We start from the raw sequence: 16292 nt of genomic DNA, 5'->3' as shown, positions 1-16292 counted from the left end.
CAACTTATTGTGGGAAGCTTGTGGAAGGCTACCCGAAACATTTGACCCAAGTGAAACAATTTAAAGGCAATGCTACCAAATACTATTTGAGTGTATGTAAACTTCTGACCCACTGGTAATGTGATGAAAGAAATAAAAGCTGAAATAAATCATTCTCACTACTATTATTCTGACATTTCACATTCTTAAAATAAAGTGGTGATCCTAACTGACCTAAGACAGGGAATTTTTACTAGGATTAAATGTCAGGAATTGTGAAAAACTGAGTTTAAATGTATTTGGCTAAGGTGTATGTAAACTTCCGACTTCAACTGTACAATTATCTGTAAGGTCCCTAAGTAGAGCAGTGAATTTCAAACACAGATTCAACCACAAAGACCAGGGAGGTTTTCCAATGCCTCACAAAGAATGGCACCTATTGGTAGATGGGTAAAAATAAAAAAGCAGACACTGAATATCCCTTTGAGCATGGTGAAGTTATTAATTACACTTTGGATGGTGTATCAATACACCCAGTCACTACAAAGATAGAGGCGTCTTTCCTAACTCAGTTGCCGGAGAGGAAGGAATCTGCTCAGGGATTTCACCATGGCTGTAGGAGAAAATTGAGGATGGACACATCACTGAGTACCACTCTTCATATTTTCAAACATAGTGGTGACTGCATCATGGTATGGGTGTGCTTGTCATCTGCAAGGGAGTTTTTTAGGATAAAAATAAATGGAATCGAGCTAAGCACAGGCAAAATCCTAGAGGAAAACCTTGTTCATTCTGCTTTCCAACAGATACTGGGAGACAAATTCACTTTTCAGCAGGATAATAACATAAAAGACAAGACCAAATATACACGAGTTGCTTACCAAGACGACATTGAATGTTCCTTAGTGGCCTAGTTACAGTTTTGACTTAAATCGGCTTGAAAATCTATGGCGAGACATGAAAAAGTCTGTCTAGCAATGCTCAACAACCAACTTGACAGAACTTGAAGAATGTTTTAAAGAATAATGTGCAAATATTGTACAATCGAGGTGTGCAAAACTCTATTGCGAGACATGAAAAAGTCTGTCTAGCAATGCTCAACAACCAACTTGACAGAACTTGAAGAATGTTTTAAAGAATAATGTGCAAATATTGTACAATCGAGGTGTGCAAAACTCTTAGAGACTTATCCAGGAAGACTAACAGCTGTTATCGCTGCCAAAGGTGATTCTAACATGTATTATACTTATGTAATCAAGATATATTATTGTTTTACTTCTCATAAATTCTTTACAAATGTTAACATTTTTTGTCCACTTTGACATTACAGAGTATTTTGTGTAGAACATTGATGACAAATGACAATTAAAACAATTTTAATCCCACCTTGTAACACAACAAAATGTGGAAAAAGTCAAGGGGTGTGAATACTTTCTGAAGTATTTGATATTTGGTTGCGTTGTCAACCAAACACAATTCAATATTACTTTTGTAATACTGTAAATAACCTAAAGTTAAGGCTATCTTACAAACAAATGTAACATTAAACCTTAAAATGAGTAACACGTTCATGGCCACCTTTTGAGGTTACTGTAACAAAAATGTCTTCTTATGTTATCACATAAAGTGCGCATGTTCAAGATAGCATGGCATGAATAGGTCGTCGCAGATTTGTGGAGATCTTCACAATTGCTGTAATAATCTGCGCAACATCTCGAACAGCATTGATCACTTGCACAATGTCTTTTTAATGTAATCTCAACTGCAATCCAGATCATTTGGTTATGCTAGATGAAGCACAGTGATAACAATCTGTAATATAAATGAAAATATCTGACATTGTATTCCCATTTGAACTTTGCTGTGCTTTTAAATGTTTGAAAGCGCAGTGATAGATATTTGGGTGACAACTAAACCAAATATCAGACATTGTTTTTTTTACATTGGAATTTGGTTGTGCTTTTAGATGGTTGAAAGCACAGTGATGATAACAAATTGGAAATTCAACTAACTTTTGTCTGTCTTTATGAGTGGGTGAACATAGGTTGTAATCTCATTGATCAATACCTCAATGGGGGGGTGGTGGGGGGGGTGGATAGTGACGAAGTGAAAGTCTGTGAGAAAAAGTGAAGGAAAGACAGAAAGTGTGTGTGTGTGTCTGTCAGTCTGTCTGTCTTTGTATCTGTGTATGTGTGCCCTCCCAGTAGCCTTTATACTGTTCTCCTAAATCATTTATGTAGACACTCATCTCTCTCAGTACACAACGTCTTTGATGATGAGGTGCCCTTTGATGACAACTGAATTTAATTTGCATCTAAAAGACTAGAAAATATTGAATTCATGATGATCAACACAATATTGACTTCTAAGCAATTACTGTAATTATGTAAAATGTAAAACTTTGGACCACGTTCTGAATAATTCAAAATGTAAACAGACTTATTAAATATCATCCATTCAATATGGTAGAATGTTAAAGGGGAAGTTTAGGATTTTACAACTTGATGTTAGATGGCTCCTCACCCTGAAAGGAGAAACTGTAATGCATGGTTCGGTTTTCTTTAAACAGAGAAAACCGAACATTCTAACATCAAGTAGTAAAATCTGGAACTTCCCCTTTAAAATATTCCATGGCAGTGAACTAGCGTGATTAGTCATGCTGAAAGGATGCTAAATGATGTGATGTTTAAATACGTTTTAAAAACACCACAGAGATAGCTATGCTCAGACAGCCCCCTTGGTAAAACATATTTGCAGTCACCCCAGCCAACTCTATCAAAAATCTTCTTCACCCATCCCACACAATCTGCAGCACATTGGTCATTTCTGTCTGCAGTCAAAGGTACATGTTCTAGACAGGCAGCCACAAAAATTGTTAATAGATAGCCCCTATCTATAGTATGTACAATCATGTTTTAGCTTGGGTTGTGCCTAGTGTCTGTGAGTTCGATGGTTAATGTGTAACCCCCGCAACTAACTCAATCTGGAGTCGTGGAGATGCCCAGAGGAACATTGCTCTTTGATAAGCCAGCTGGTGTTGGGTGCTGAGTCACTGGACACACGACTGGACAAATAGGTGACAAGTTAGCACACATAATGACAGTTTGACTGGGCCCACACCACCGCAGGACAACGCTGTGTCTGAACACTGTGTCTGAACAGCGCATGTTGGACTGAGCATATTTGGACATCACTTTTACATCACTTGGTTGAACAACACTCAACTTGGGACTTACTACCACTACTAGTTGGTCGGAACACTGCTCAACTTGTTCTAAATACTACTCCACTATCTTGGTTGGACTACCACTCAACTTGGTCTGGCTACCGGTCAACGTGGTCTAAAAACTATTTAACCAGCTTGGGCTGACTACCTCTGACCAGGTTTCAAACCCTGACCCGTCTTGAGTAGTAACCCTGCTTCAGGAGGTCATGGATGGTGGCTCTAAAGGACCCAGGGGTCAGCTCCTGCACCTGGATGTTTGTGTGGATGAGCAGAAGCCTCGCAGCGGTGTCCTAGAGCTCCTTGGGAGACTGAGGCCCCAGTGGAAGCCACAGGACATCAAGATGAAGGTAAGTGAAGGTATCATGATGAATCTAAGTTGTCACATGAGTATGCCAATGGGCAAAACTGGTTGAAATTATGTTGTAATGCTGTAATTTCAACCAGTTTTGCCTGCTGGAATGTAAGTGAGAAGTATTAGTGTTCTGAGAAGTGAGTAGTATTAAACCCTGGTTTTGTTGTCGTGTGCATCAGGCCTTGAACATGTTTCAATGAAAAAACATTCCCCTCAACCTTCATTGCATCGCAGCGCTTGAGGCGCCACTACAGACTCAGGTTCGGTCCCAGGCTGTGTCACAGCCGGCCGTGACGGGAAACCCCAGGAGGCGGCGCACAATTGGGCCAGCGTCGTCTGGGTTAGGGGAGGGTTTGGCCGGCCAGGATTTCCTTTTCACATCGCGCTCTAGTGACTCCTTGTTGTGGGCCGGGCGCCTGCAAGCTGACTCGGTCGCCAGCTGGACAGTGTTTCCTCCGACACATTGGTGCGGCTGGCTTCCGGTTTAAGCGAGCTGTGTGTCAAGAAGCAGTGCGGCTTGGCAGGGTCGTGATTCAGAGGACGCATGGCTCTTGACCTTCGCCTCTCCCAAGTCCGTAGGGGAGTTGCAGCGATGGGACAAGACTGTAACTACCAATTGGATATCACGAAAATAAAAAAAACATAGAAATCACATAGAACATCTGTCCTCAGCTAACATAGCTTCTCTTAAGGACTCCATTCGTGTGTGCAAGCAGTGGGGCAATCTCCCGGAGAAATAGGATCTATGTTTGTCAGGGTCACAGTGAAACGGGACTGACCTCTCAATCTAGAACAGGTCTTGTTTAAGCACACAGAGAGATGAACGCTAACCCCCAGAGTTCCCTCTCAAGCCCTCTCAATCACTATTGTGTCTGTAGGTTTGTGGGGACTCTGAGCAAAAATATTAAACAAAAAATAGACACTCTTGGTTCATAAAGACGAAGCTGTTCAAAAACGAGAGAAAAGTGGATATATAGACATCTCAGAGAAGTTCTCTAAAAGTAGGCAGCATAGCCTCTCAAACTGTCTCTGGATTGAATTGAAGCTTTTCTGTATGGCTCAATCTCGACTCCTAGACAGACATGGCCGAGTTGAATAGATATGCGTCAGACTGAATTAGGGCGAGAGACTTTTCAGTCAGTTGGATAGAGAAATTACCCTCAGCAGAGCTTAGACCAGGACATCTAGTTTCACTGACTGGGTTGTGTTCATTAGACACGAAACCGAACAAAACGGCCTGAAACAGGGAGGGACTACCTAGACTTAATGTACTTTTTCTGTGGAAAAGATTGAGAAATTCTTACTGCACTCCAATTCATCCAATTCATTTTGTGGTCCTCATACCTCTATTGAAGTATGAAACAGGTGGTCTAATCATCTTTTAAACTCCTTAAAAAAGTAATCTATTCAAACGAGGCAAATACCTCTCCTTGAACCAGGCCCCGTGTTTTGGGAACAGGAATACAACTAATTGTTGTTTTAAGTTGGATCTAGGAAGAGTTATACTAACGAAGCATGGGTTCCATCAAATGTGAGTGCACAACAGCATGAAGGCTACAGTGGCATTGGTGAACGGTGCTCACCACATTGCGCAAACCCAGAACCAAATCTTGGCCAGCTAACAATTGTTCTTAGAGTCAACTCAAGTTCGCGACAACATTTGTGATTGCTAGCCAACAAAAGGCAGATTCTCGCTAGAATACACGCCCACACATGTAAATGTAAATGCATGGTCCTTCATGTTCAAGAATAGGTTATGGGTTTGCTTTCTTTGTCCCACATACCACACCGGTTTGATGACAAAAGCCTGTGGCATTGTATTACAATAGCCTATCTTGTGTTAGCTGTGGCATGTTTGTTCAAATGGCTCTCAATCCAGCGCTATGAATACTTCATCAAATGTCAAGGTGACCATGTTTGTTCTCTGCCACTCTCGATGAAACATTGTGTTACATGCAGTCCCTTCGGGGTTTGAGGAGGCCTTGGGGGACAGTGGGAGTGAGAGAACGCTGAGCAGGCAGTGAATGGAAATAAACGTGCATTGATGTGCATGTGGAGGGTCTGATATTGCTTACCATGGTCACATCATAACCACTGATCATTTTCCTGTCAGTGCTCAATAATGCAAGTGGCCTGTAGGGTTTGTCCTTGAAATTGTCCCAATCAGTTACGTAATACACTGGAGTGACTATAAATGCTTACAAGCAGGATATTTAAATGTTTCATTTTAATAGTTCCTCAAATTAAAGGGATGGTTCACTCAAATTACAAAATTACATATTGGTTTCCTTACCCTGTAAGCAGTCTATGGACAAGGTCAGACAGTAGTCGATGCTTTGGTTTTGTTTATCTGGCCACTCTCTACATGGAAGGTAATGGTATGGTATTTTGGTGAACAATCCCTTTAATGAGTAGGACCATACCTCTCTCCCTCCCTGGATGAGTCTCCGCTGGCGTTGAATAAGAGATTGGATTGTCTCTCTTTGGTTATATTGTTTATTGGGCTCAATCATCATAACTTTGATATTCTTATTGTAGTGTAAAGTTGGAAGTCATAAACTATTGCGACCTGTCATAATACCATCACTTTAAAGGCTTTATGAATGCTGGCCCAATTTAAGTGTTATGCAATTACTTTAAACAGGAACTTATGACTTAATGTTAGGATCCACATGTATGTTATATTTAATGTTTTAGTTTTCTACGGAACAGCATTTGCCCACATGGAACACTCCACAGCACCGCAAATCTCTACTTTTTTCCATTTTTAATCTCATGCAGTTTGGACCTTTGTTTGGACTTATTCTGATCTTTTTGTGTGTTTTTCCCCTCTCTTTCCTCATTCATATTTTTATAAATTTTTGGACAGTGCAGAAACAGAGATTATGAGTCCACAGGCCTATCACCATAAACATACAAAACATAATTGATGTAGACATCATGCGTAAAAGTTATATAATCTGATTTAGAACAGGGGGAGAGGGAGACACTCACATACAAAACAGGTAGACAGTAGTGATGGGGGAAAAATCGATACAGTTACATATCGGGATATTATTTTTTACGATAAATTGTATCGTTTCAATATTATTTTTGTGCTAGTTGGCTGTACCTGCACCAAAGCTCCAGTATTTCTTTCTTCATAGCTTGTTCTCCATCTTCTTTTTAAATAGGGAGCCAATTTGTTTTCAGAAGTTTTATTTCTATGACTGATCAAAATTCATTTTCTCATGGCACTCTCTTGTCCATCTGCAACAGACATATGGTGAGCAATACAGTGGGGGAAAAAAGTATTTAGTCAGCCACCAATTGTGCAAGTTCTCCCACTTAAAAAGATGAGAGAGGCCTGTAATTTTCATCATAGGTACACGTCAACTATGACAGACAAAATGAGGAAAAAAAATTCAGAAAATCACATTGTAGGATTTTAAATGAATTTATCTGCAAATTATGGTGGAAAATAAGTATTTGGTCAATAACAAAAGTTTCTCAATACTTTGTTATATACCCTTTGTTGGCAAGGACACAGGTCAAACGTTTTCTGTAAGTCTTCACAAGGTTTTCACACACTGTTGCTGGTATTTTGGCCCATTCCTCCATGCAGATCTCCTCTAGAGCAGTGATGTTTTAGGGCTGTCGCTGGGCAACACGGACTTTCAACTCCCTCCAAAGATTTTCTATGGGGTTGAGATCTGGAGACTGGCTAGGCCACTCCAGGACCTTGAAATGCTTCTTACGAAGCCACTCCTTCGTTGCCCGGGCGGTGTGTTTGGGATCATTGTCATGCTGAAAGACCCAGCCACATTTAATCTTCAATGCCCTTGCTGATGGAAGGAGGTTTTCACTCAAAATCTCATGATACATGGCCCCATTCATTCTTTCCTTTACACGGATCAGTCGTCCTGGTCCCTTTGCAGAAAAACAGCCCCAAAGCATGATGTTTCCACCCCCATGCTTCACAGTAGGTATGGTGTTCTTTGGATGCAACTCAGCATTCTTTGTCCTCCAAACACGACGAGTTGAGTTTTTACCAAAAAGTTCTATTTTGGTTTCATCTGACCATATGACATTCTCCCAATCCTCTTCTGGATCATCCAAATGCAATCTAGCAAACTTCAGACGGGCCTGGACATGTACTGGCTTAAGCAGGGGGACACGTCTGGCACTGCAGGATTTGAGTCCCTGGCAGCGTAGTGTGTTACTGATGGTAGGCTTTGTTACTTTGGTCCCAGCTCTCTGCAGGTCATTCACTAGGTCCCTCCGTGTGGTTCTGGGATTTTTGCTCACCGTTCTTGTGATCATTTTGACCCCACGGGGTGAGATCTTGCGTGGAGCCCCAGATCGAGGGAGATTATCAGTGGTCTTGTATGTCTTCCATTTCCTAATAATTGCTCCCACAGTTGATTTCTTCAAACCAAGCTGCTTACCTATTGCAGATTCAGTCTTCCCAGCCTGGTGCAGGTCTACAATTTTGTTTCTGGTGTCCTTTGACAGCTCTTTGGTCTTGGCCATAGTGGAGTTTGGAGTGTGACTGTTTGAGGTTGTGGACAGGTGTTTTTTATACTGATAACAAGTTCAAACAGGTGCCATTAATACAGGTAACGAGTGGAGGACAGAGGAGCCTCTTAAAGAAGAAGTTACAGGTCTGTGAGAGCCAGAAATCTTGCTTGTTACCATAATTTGCAAATAAATTCATTAAAAATCCTACAATGTGATTTTCTGGATTTTTTTTCCTCAATTTGTCTGTCATAGTTGACGTGTACCTATGATGAAAATTACAGGCCTCTCTCATCTTTTTAAGTGGGAGAACTTGCACAATTGGTGTCTGACTAAATACTTTTTTCCCCCACTGTATGTTTGGAACATCGAATCGCAATAAAATCACAGTATCAAATCGCAATACATACAGAATCGTGAGTGTCGCAATACATATTGTATCGGCACCTATGTATATAATATCGTGAGTTCCCTGGCAATTCCCAGCCCTAGCAGACAAGTACACACATGGGTGGGCTGTGACGGCGCAGCTGAGCTTGCTCTCTGTGTGAAACCTCAGAGCAGGGAAGTAACGGCTCATGAGGGGGTTAATATGTGGATGAGAGTCAAGATCGTTACCGCTCAACCAGACTCTATCGACACCATCCTGACATTGTTGTCTTGTGTTCAGGTGTTCACCGAGGGCATCACCAACCAGCTCATGGGCTGCTTCGTGGGCTCGCTCCAGGAGTTGGGGGCTGTGCTGGTGCGTGTGTACGGGAGGATGACAGAGCTCTATGTGGACCGGGAGAGAGAGGTGGAGATGTTCAAGATACTCCACAGTCACAACTGCGGCCCGCAGATCTACTGCAGCTTCCAGAACGGCATCTGCTACGAGTTTGTGAGGGGGACCGTGTTGGACAACACACTGCTCACACAGCCTGCCATCTATAGGTATCTGTGAAAATGTATAAATGTCTTACACATACTGTACATTTACAGTACAGAAAAAAATAACAGGGATTTCATCATGAGGCCATTGGTGACTTTTAAACAGTTACAGAGTTTAATGACTGTGATAGGAGAAAACTGTGGATGGATCAACAACATTGTAGTTACTCCACAATACTAACCTAATTGACAGATTGAAAAGAAGGAAGCTTTTACAGAATACACATATTCCAAAACATGCATCCTGTTTCCAACAAAGCACCAAAATAATACTGCAAAGAAATGTGGGAAAGCAATTAACTTTTTCTCCTGAATACAAAGTGTTATGTATGGGGCAAATCCAATACAACACATTACTGAGTACCACTCTCCATTATTTTCAAGCATAGTGGTGGCTGCATTATGTTATGCGTATGCTTGTAATCGTTAAGGACTGTGGAGTTTTTCAGGATAAAAAATAAACGGAATAGGCCTCCCGAGTGGCACAGCAGTCTAAAGCACTGCATTGCAGTGCTTGAGGCGTCACTACAGACCACAAAGCCAAATATTTTCAGGAGTTGCTTACTAAGAAGACAAGTAATGTTCCTGAGTGGCCTAGTTACAGTCAAGACTTTAAAAGGGTTGTCTATCAATGATCAACAACATATTTGACAGAGTTTTTGTACAATCCAGATGTGCAAAGATCTTAGACACTTACCCAGAAAGACTGTAATCACTGACAAAGGTGATTAGAACATGTATTGACTGAAGGGTGTGAATACTTGTTCTAAACAAAAATATAAATGCAACATGTAAAGTGTTGGTCCCATGTTTCATGAGCTGAAATAAAAGATCCCAGAAATGTTCCATATGCACAAAAAGCTTTTTTCTCTAAAATGTTGTGCACATATTTGTTTACATCCCTGTTAGTGAGCATTTCTCCTTTGCCAAGATAATCCATCCACCCGAAAGGTGTGGCATATCAAGGAGCTGATTAAACAGGATGATCATTACACAGGTGCACCTTGTACTGGGGACAATAAAAGGCTACTCTAAAATGTGCAATTTGTCACACAACACAATGACACAGATGTCTCAAGTTTTGAGGGAGCGTGCAATTGGCATGCTGACTGCAGGAATGTCCATAGCTGTTGCCAGATAATTTAATGTACATTTCTCTATCAGCGTTGTTTTAGAGAATTTGGCAGTACGTCCAACCGGCCTCACAACCACAGACCACATGTATGGCGTTGTGTGGGCGAGCGGTTTGCTGATGTCAACGTTGTGAACAGAGTGCCGCATGGTGGCGGTGGGGTTATGGTATGGGTAGCAATACGCTACGGACAACGAACAGAATTGCATTTTATCAATGGCAATTTGAATGCACAGAGATACAGTGGCTTGCGAAAGTATTCAGCCCCCTTGGCATTTTTCCTATTTTGTTACCTTACAACCTGGAATTAAAATGGATTTTTGGGGGGTTTGTATCATTTGATTTACACAACATGCCTACCACTTTGAAGATGCAAAATATTTTTTATTGTGAAACAAACAAGAAATAAGATACAAAAAACTGAAAACTTGAGCGTGCATAACTATTCAACCCCCCCTAAAGTCAATACTTTGTAGAGCCAACTTTTGCAGCAATTACAGCTGCAAGTCTCTTGGGGTATGTCTCAATAAGCTTGGCACATCTAGCCACTGGGATTTTTGCCCATTCTTCAAGGCAAAACTGCTCCAGCTCCTTCAAGTTGGATGGGTTCCGCTGGTGTACAGCAATCTTTAAGTCATACCACAGATTCTCAATTGGATTGAGGTCTGGGCTTTTCCAAGACATTTAAATGTTTCCCCTTAAACCACTTGAGTGTTACTTTAGCAGTATGCTTAGGGTCATTGTCCTGCTGGAAGGTGAATTTCCCTGTATTTAGCGCCATCCATCATTCCTTCAATTCTGACCAGTTTCCCAGTCCCTGCCGATGAAAAACATCCCCACAGCATGATGCTGCCACCACCATGCTTCACTGTGGGGATGGAGTTCTTTGGGTGATTAGAGGTGTTAGGTTTGCGCCAGACATAGCGTTTCCCTTGATGGCCAAAAAGCTCAATTTTAGTCTCATCTGACCCGAGTACCTTCTTCCATATGTTTGGGGAGTCTCCCACATGGCTTTTGGCGAACACCAAATGTGTTTGCTTATTTTGTTCTTTAAGCAATGGCTTTTTTTTGGACACGCTTCCGTAAAGCCCAGCTCTGTGGAGAGTACGGCTTAAAGTGGTCCTATGGACAGATACTCCAATCTCCGCTGTGGAGCTTTGCAGCTCCTTCAGGGTTATCTTTGGTCTCTTTGTTGCCTCTCTGATTAATGCCCTCCTTGCCTGGTCTGTGAGTTTTGGTGGGCGGCCCTCTCTTGGCAGGTTTGTTGTGGTGCCATATTCTTTCAATTTTTTTATTGTGGATTTAATGGTGCTCCGTGGGATGTTCAAAGTTTTGGATATTTTCTTATAACCCAACCCTGTCTGTACCATTCCACAACTTTGTCCCTGACCTGTTTGGAGAACTCCTTGGTCTTCATGGTGCCGCTTGCTTGGTGGTGCCCCTTGCTTAGTGGTGTTGCAGACTCTGGGGCCTTTCAGAACAGAGGGAAAAAAGTATTTGATACCCTGCTGATTTTGTACGTTTGCCCACTGACAAAGAAATGATCAGTCTATCATTTTAATGGTAGGTTTATTTGAACAGTGAGAGACAGAATAACAACAAAAAAATCAAGAATAACGCATGTCAAAAATGTTATATATTGATTTGCATTTTAATGAGGGAAATACGTTTTTGACCCCCTCTCAATCAGAAAGATTTCTGGCTCCCAGGTGTCTTTTATACAGGTAACGAGCTGAGATTAGGAGTACACTCTTAAAGGGAGTGCTCCTAATCTGATCTTGTTACCTGTATAAAAGACACCTGTCCACAGAAGCAATTAATCAATCAGATTTCAAACCCCACCATGGCCAAGACCAAAGAGCTCTCCAACGATATCAGGGACAAGATTGTAGACCTACACAAGGCTGGAATGGGCTACAAGAACATCGCCAAGCAGCTTGGTGAGAAGGTGACAACAGTTGGTGCGATTATTCGCAAATGGAAGAAACACAAAATAACTGTCAATCTCCCTCAGACTGGGGCTCCATGCAAGATCTCACCTCGTGAAGTTGCAATGATCATGAGAACGGTGAGGAATCAGCCCAGAACGACACGGTAGGATCTTGTCAATGATCTCAAGGCAGCTGGGACCATAGTCACCAAGAAAACAATTGGTAACACATTACACCGTGAAGGACTGAAATCCTGCAGCGCCCGCAAGGTCCCCTTGCTCAAGAAAGCACATATACAGGCCCGTCTGAAGTTTGCCAATGAACATCTGAATGATTCAGAGGAGAACTGGGTGAAAGTGTTGTGGTCAGATGAGACCAAAATCGAGCTCTTTGGCATCAACTCAACTTGCCATGTTTGGAGGAGGAGGAATGCTGCCTATGACCAAAAGAACACCATCCCCACCGTCAAACATGGAGGTGGAAACATTATGCTTTGGGGGTGTTTTTCTGCTAAGGGGACAGGACAACTTCACCGCATCAAAGGGACGATGGACGGGGCCATGTACCGTCAAATCTTTGGTGAGAACCTCCTTCCCTCAGCCAGGGCATTGAAAATGGGTTGTGGATGGGTATTCCAGCATGACAATGACCCAAAACACACGGCCAAGGCAACAAAGGAGTGGCTCAAGAAGAAGCACATTAAGGTCCTGGAGTGGCCTAGCCAGTCTCCAGACCTTAATCCCATAGAAAATCTGTGGAGGGAGCTGAAGGTTCGAGTTGCCAAATGTCAGCCTCGAAACCTTAATGACTTGGAGAAGATGTGCAAAGAGGAGTGGGACAAAATCCCTCCTGAGATGTGTGCAAACCTGGTTGCCAACTACAAGAAACATCTGACCTCTGTGATTGCCAACAAGGGTTTTGCCACCAAGTACTAAGTCTTGTTTTGCAGGGGGGTCAAATACTTATTTCCCTCATTAAAATGCAAATCAATTTATAACATTTTTGACATGCGTTTTTCTGGATTTTGTTGTTGTTATTCTGTCTCTCACGGTTCAAATAAACCTACCATTAAAATTATAGACTGATCATGTCTTTGTCAGTGGGCAAACGTACAAAATCAGCAGGGGATCAAATACTTTTTTCCCTCACTGTATATACTGAGATCATGTGACAGATCATGTGACACTTAGATTGCACACAGGTGGACTTTATTTAACTAATTATGTGACTTCTGAAGGTAATTGGTTGCACCAGATCTTATTTAGGGGCTTCATAGCAAAGGGGGTGAATACATATGCACGCATCACTTTTCCGTTATTAATTTTTTAGAATTTCTGAAACAAGTTATTTTTTCTTAATTTCATTTCACGAATTTGGACTATTTTGTGTATGTCCATTACATGAAATCCAAATAAAAATCCATTTACATTACAGGTTGTAATGCAACAAAATAGGAAAAATGCCAAGGGGGATGAATACTTTTGCAAGGCACTATACCATGATGAGATCCTGAGGTCCATTGTCGTGCCATTCATCCACCTCCATCATTTCATGTTTCCGCATGATAATGCATGATATCGATCTGTACAGAATTCCTGGAATCTGAAAATGTCCCAGTTCTTCCATGGCCTGCATACTCACCAGACATGTCACCCATTGACATGTCACCCATTGAGATGGTCTGGATCGATGTGTACGACAGTGTGTTCCAGTTCCCGCCAATATCCAGCAACTTCGCATTAAAGAGGAGTGGGACAACATTCCACAGGCCACAATCAACAGCCTGTGGACTACCTCATGAAGCTGGTTGAGAGAATGCCAAGAGTGTGCAAAGCTGTCATCAAGGCAAAGGGTGGCTATTTGAAGAATCACAAATCTCAAATATATTTTGATTTGTGTTATTTCATAGTTTTGATGTCTTCACTATAATTCTACAATGTAAAAAATAGTAAAAATAAAGAAAAACCCTTGAATGAGTACGTTTGTCCAAACTTTTGACTGGTAGTGTATATCATAAATGACTGGTTTTTGTGAATTTGATTATATAATCTTGAAGTCTAGTAAAGAGATTATGGTACATGGAAGTACGACGTAGAAAAGCATCACTTTCATAGGGTACTGGAGCAGTGTCAATCCAGTGGGTCTCACATTGGATCTGAAAGTGAATGATAACAGTGGAGCATGGGAATGGAAGAATGAGAGGGCTATACATCCATGTGTCTGGTGGGGGTCATGGGAGTACTCAGAGGAGAGGATAGGGTCGCTGAGCTATCAGAGAACAAAACAATGTGAAATCTTTCACAGGTTCTTAGAGGGTTTTCTTTAGGGTAGCACCTGCTGGTTGGCTGGCTGGCTGGTTGGCTGGCTGGCTGGCTGGCTGGTTGGCTGGCTGGCTGGCTGGTTGGCTGGCTGGCTGGCTGGCTGGCTGGTTGGCTGTGTGTGTGTGTGTGTGTGTGTGTGTGTGTGTGTGTGTGTGTGTGTGTGTGTGTGTGTGTGTGTGTGTGTATTTGTTTGTTTTTACTGTATGTAAGTCTCTCAGTGTGTGAGTTTGGGGCGCTGATTTAGATTTGGGTCTGGAGAATGGTTTCTCAGTGGTACCAGATTAAAGAGTATGTTTGTTGGACTCCACCTGTCCTAATACCAACCAAACAACTACAGTCACATTTCTGTAATTACCTTCAACCTTCTGACTTACTTTTACCAAACTCATTAAATATGCTCAGTCTTCGATTCACTACCTCTCATGTATGCAAATCAGTTATACAGTGTATATTATGCTTGTATTTAATTATATATATTATGCCGATTATTTAATGTAAATCAGTTTCCTTAGATTTACTCCCTGGATACATTTCCTTAGATCCCCTGAACCAGTTTACTTAGGTTTTACTCCCATTGATCAATGTTAACTCTGGATCAATTTCCTTAGATCCTCTGAACCAATTTCCTTAGGTTCTACACGTGATTGTAGGTAAACTCTAGATCAATTCCCTTAGATCCTACTGTCCACCGGCCAGATTAATTATTATAGGAAAATAATTCTGCCAAATTGAACCCCAAAATTTAGTGGATGAGGAGGACAAGAGATCTTTCACCATTAAGACTTAGCTGGAAAACAGACAATACCTCACAGAGATTTTTGAATAAGGTCTCTTACCTTCTTAATTGTGGCCGGAGGGATGTCTGGGTCCAAGCCGAGTGAAACGGGTCAAAAAGTCAAGTCGCTTTTTTTGGGGGGGCAATATCTTGGCTCAGTCTCATTTGTAGTTATGTTCTAAAATTATACTCATTTTTTTCGTTCTGTAGATTGATTGCAACAGAAATGGGAAAAATCCACTCGATCAAGCTTGAATCGGACCCTGTGGAGAATATTCTGTGGAAGAAGATGGCCCAGTTTCTCAAACTTGTCCATAATGCTCAGAGCAACACACCAGCACCACATAGGTGAGTTAACACAACCCTATCTACTTAGAAACGTAGACATTCTATTGTTTGCTAAATGTTTTTTGTAAACCAAAGATTTGCAATAGTCTTTCACTTTCCTCTTCCTCTATGAGTTGTGTTGACGGTGAAGTCTGACTCACTTAGCCAGTCTTTACTGTTGCTGCGTTCATAACCAAGTGGGAAGGTGGTATTTACCCCATACAACTGGGAAAGATCCAGTTGAATGGCCCTCCAACTGGTAATTACTAGTGGTAAATTCGTCTATCATCCCCGAGCTCCGACTTCTCCTACATGCTGAACTCTTGACGTCACATATTTAGGAAATACCTCGGTAACACAGAAAAAAAATACAATAAAAGTAATTTATTAATAAAAAGCAATTATTTGTTTTTTGAACACTATCATTTGTTTGTGAGCATAATGTGTACTTTTAGATTATGTTTGACACAGCTTGTTTGCCATTAGCCAATCTGTGTTTCTCAACGGGTTCAAAGCATGTGAATAAATCCAATTTGTATTTAAAGATGCACTATGCAGAAATCGCTCCGCCATTTCCTGGTTGCTAAAATTCTAATAGTTTGCCTAATTTCAGTTTATGTGACAAAACAAGCAGTCATTGTGTAGAGAATCATTGTACCATCTAAACCACTGTGAAATATATTTTCCATAACCAAAAATATTATATTTTAGCTGTTTGAAGATGGTGAACAAAATGAAAGTAAAAGACGCAAAATGAAACTTCAGAAAGGGAAGCATAGAAATTGCACATATAGAACAGCTCTACCGCTTCTTAGACTTGCT

The 16292-nt window shown here is 41.4% G+C and overlaps 1 protein-coding gene across 2 annotated transcripts in view; it reads left to right on the top strand.

Moving 5' to 3' along the window:
- Positions 1 to 2092: 2092 nt before the first annotated feature.
- zgc:113516 (uncharacterized protein LOC541449 homolog) overlaps positions 2093 to 16292 on the top strand; it is a 50102-nt gene continuing 35902 nt past the window's right edge. Inside the window, exons 1-3 of one of the 2 annotated variants that reach the window (XR_005994233.2) lie at positions 2093 to 3552; positions 8725 to 8987; positions 15354 to 15491. Coding sequence is in view for 1 of the 2 variants with exons in the window: in XM_041837741.2 (XP_041693675.1) it covers positions 3412 to 3552; positions 8725 to 8987; positions 15354 to 15491 (542 nt within the window). In the remaining variant the exon portion in view is untranslated. The remainder of the gene's footprint in view (positions 3553 to 8724; positions 8988 to 15353; positions 15492 to 16292) is intronic. The other variant, XM_041837741.2, reaches the window with a different exon arrangement.

Source organism: Coregonus clupeaformis, chromosome 19 (assembly GCF_020615455.1).
Source record: "Coregonus clupeaformis isolate EN_2021a chromosome 19, ASM2061545v1, whole genome shotgun sequence".
Lineage (NCBI taxonomy): Eukaryota > Metazoa > Chordata > Actinopteri > Salmoniformes > Salmonidae > Coregonus > Coregonus clupeaformis.
This window is presented reverse-complemented; position numbering and strand designations above follow the sequence as displayed.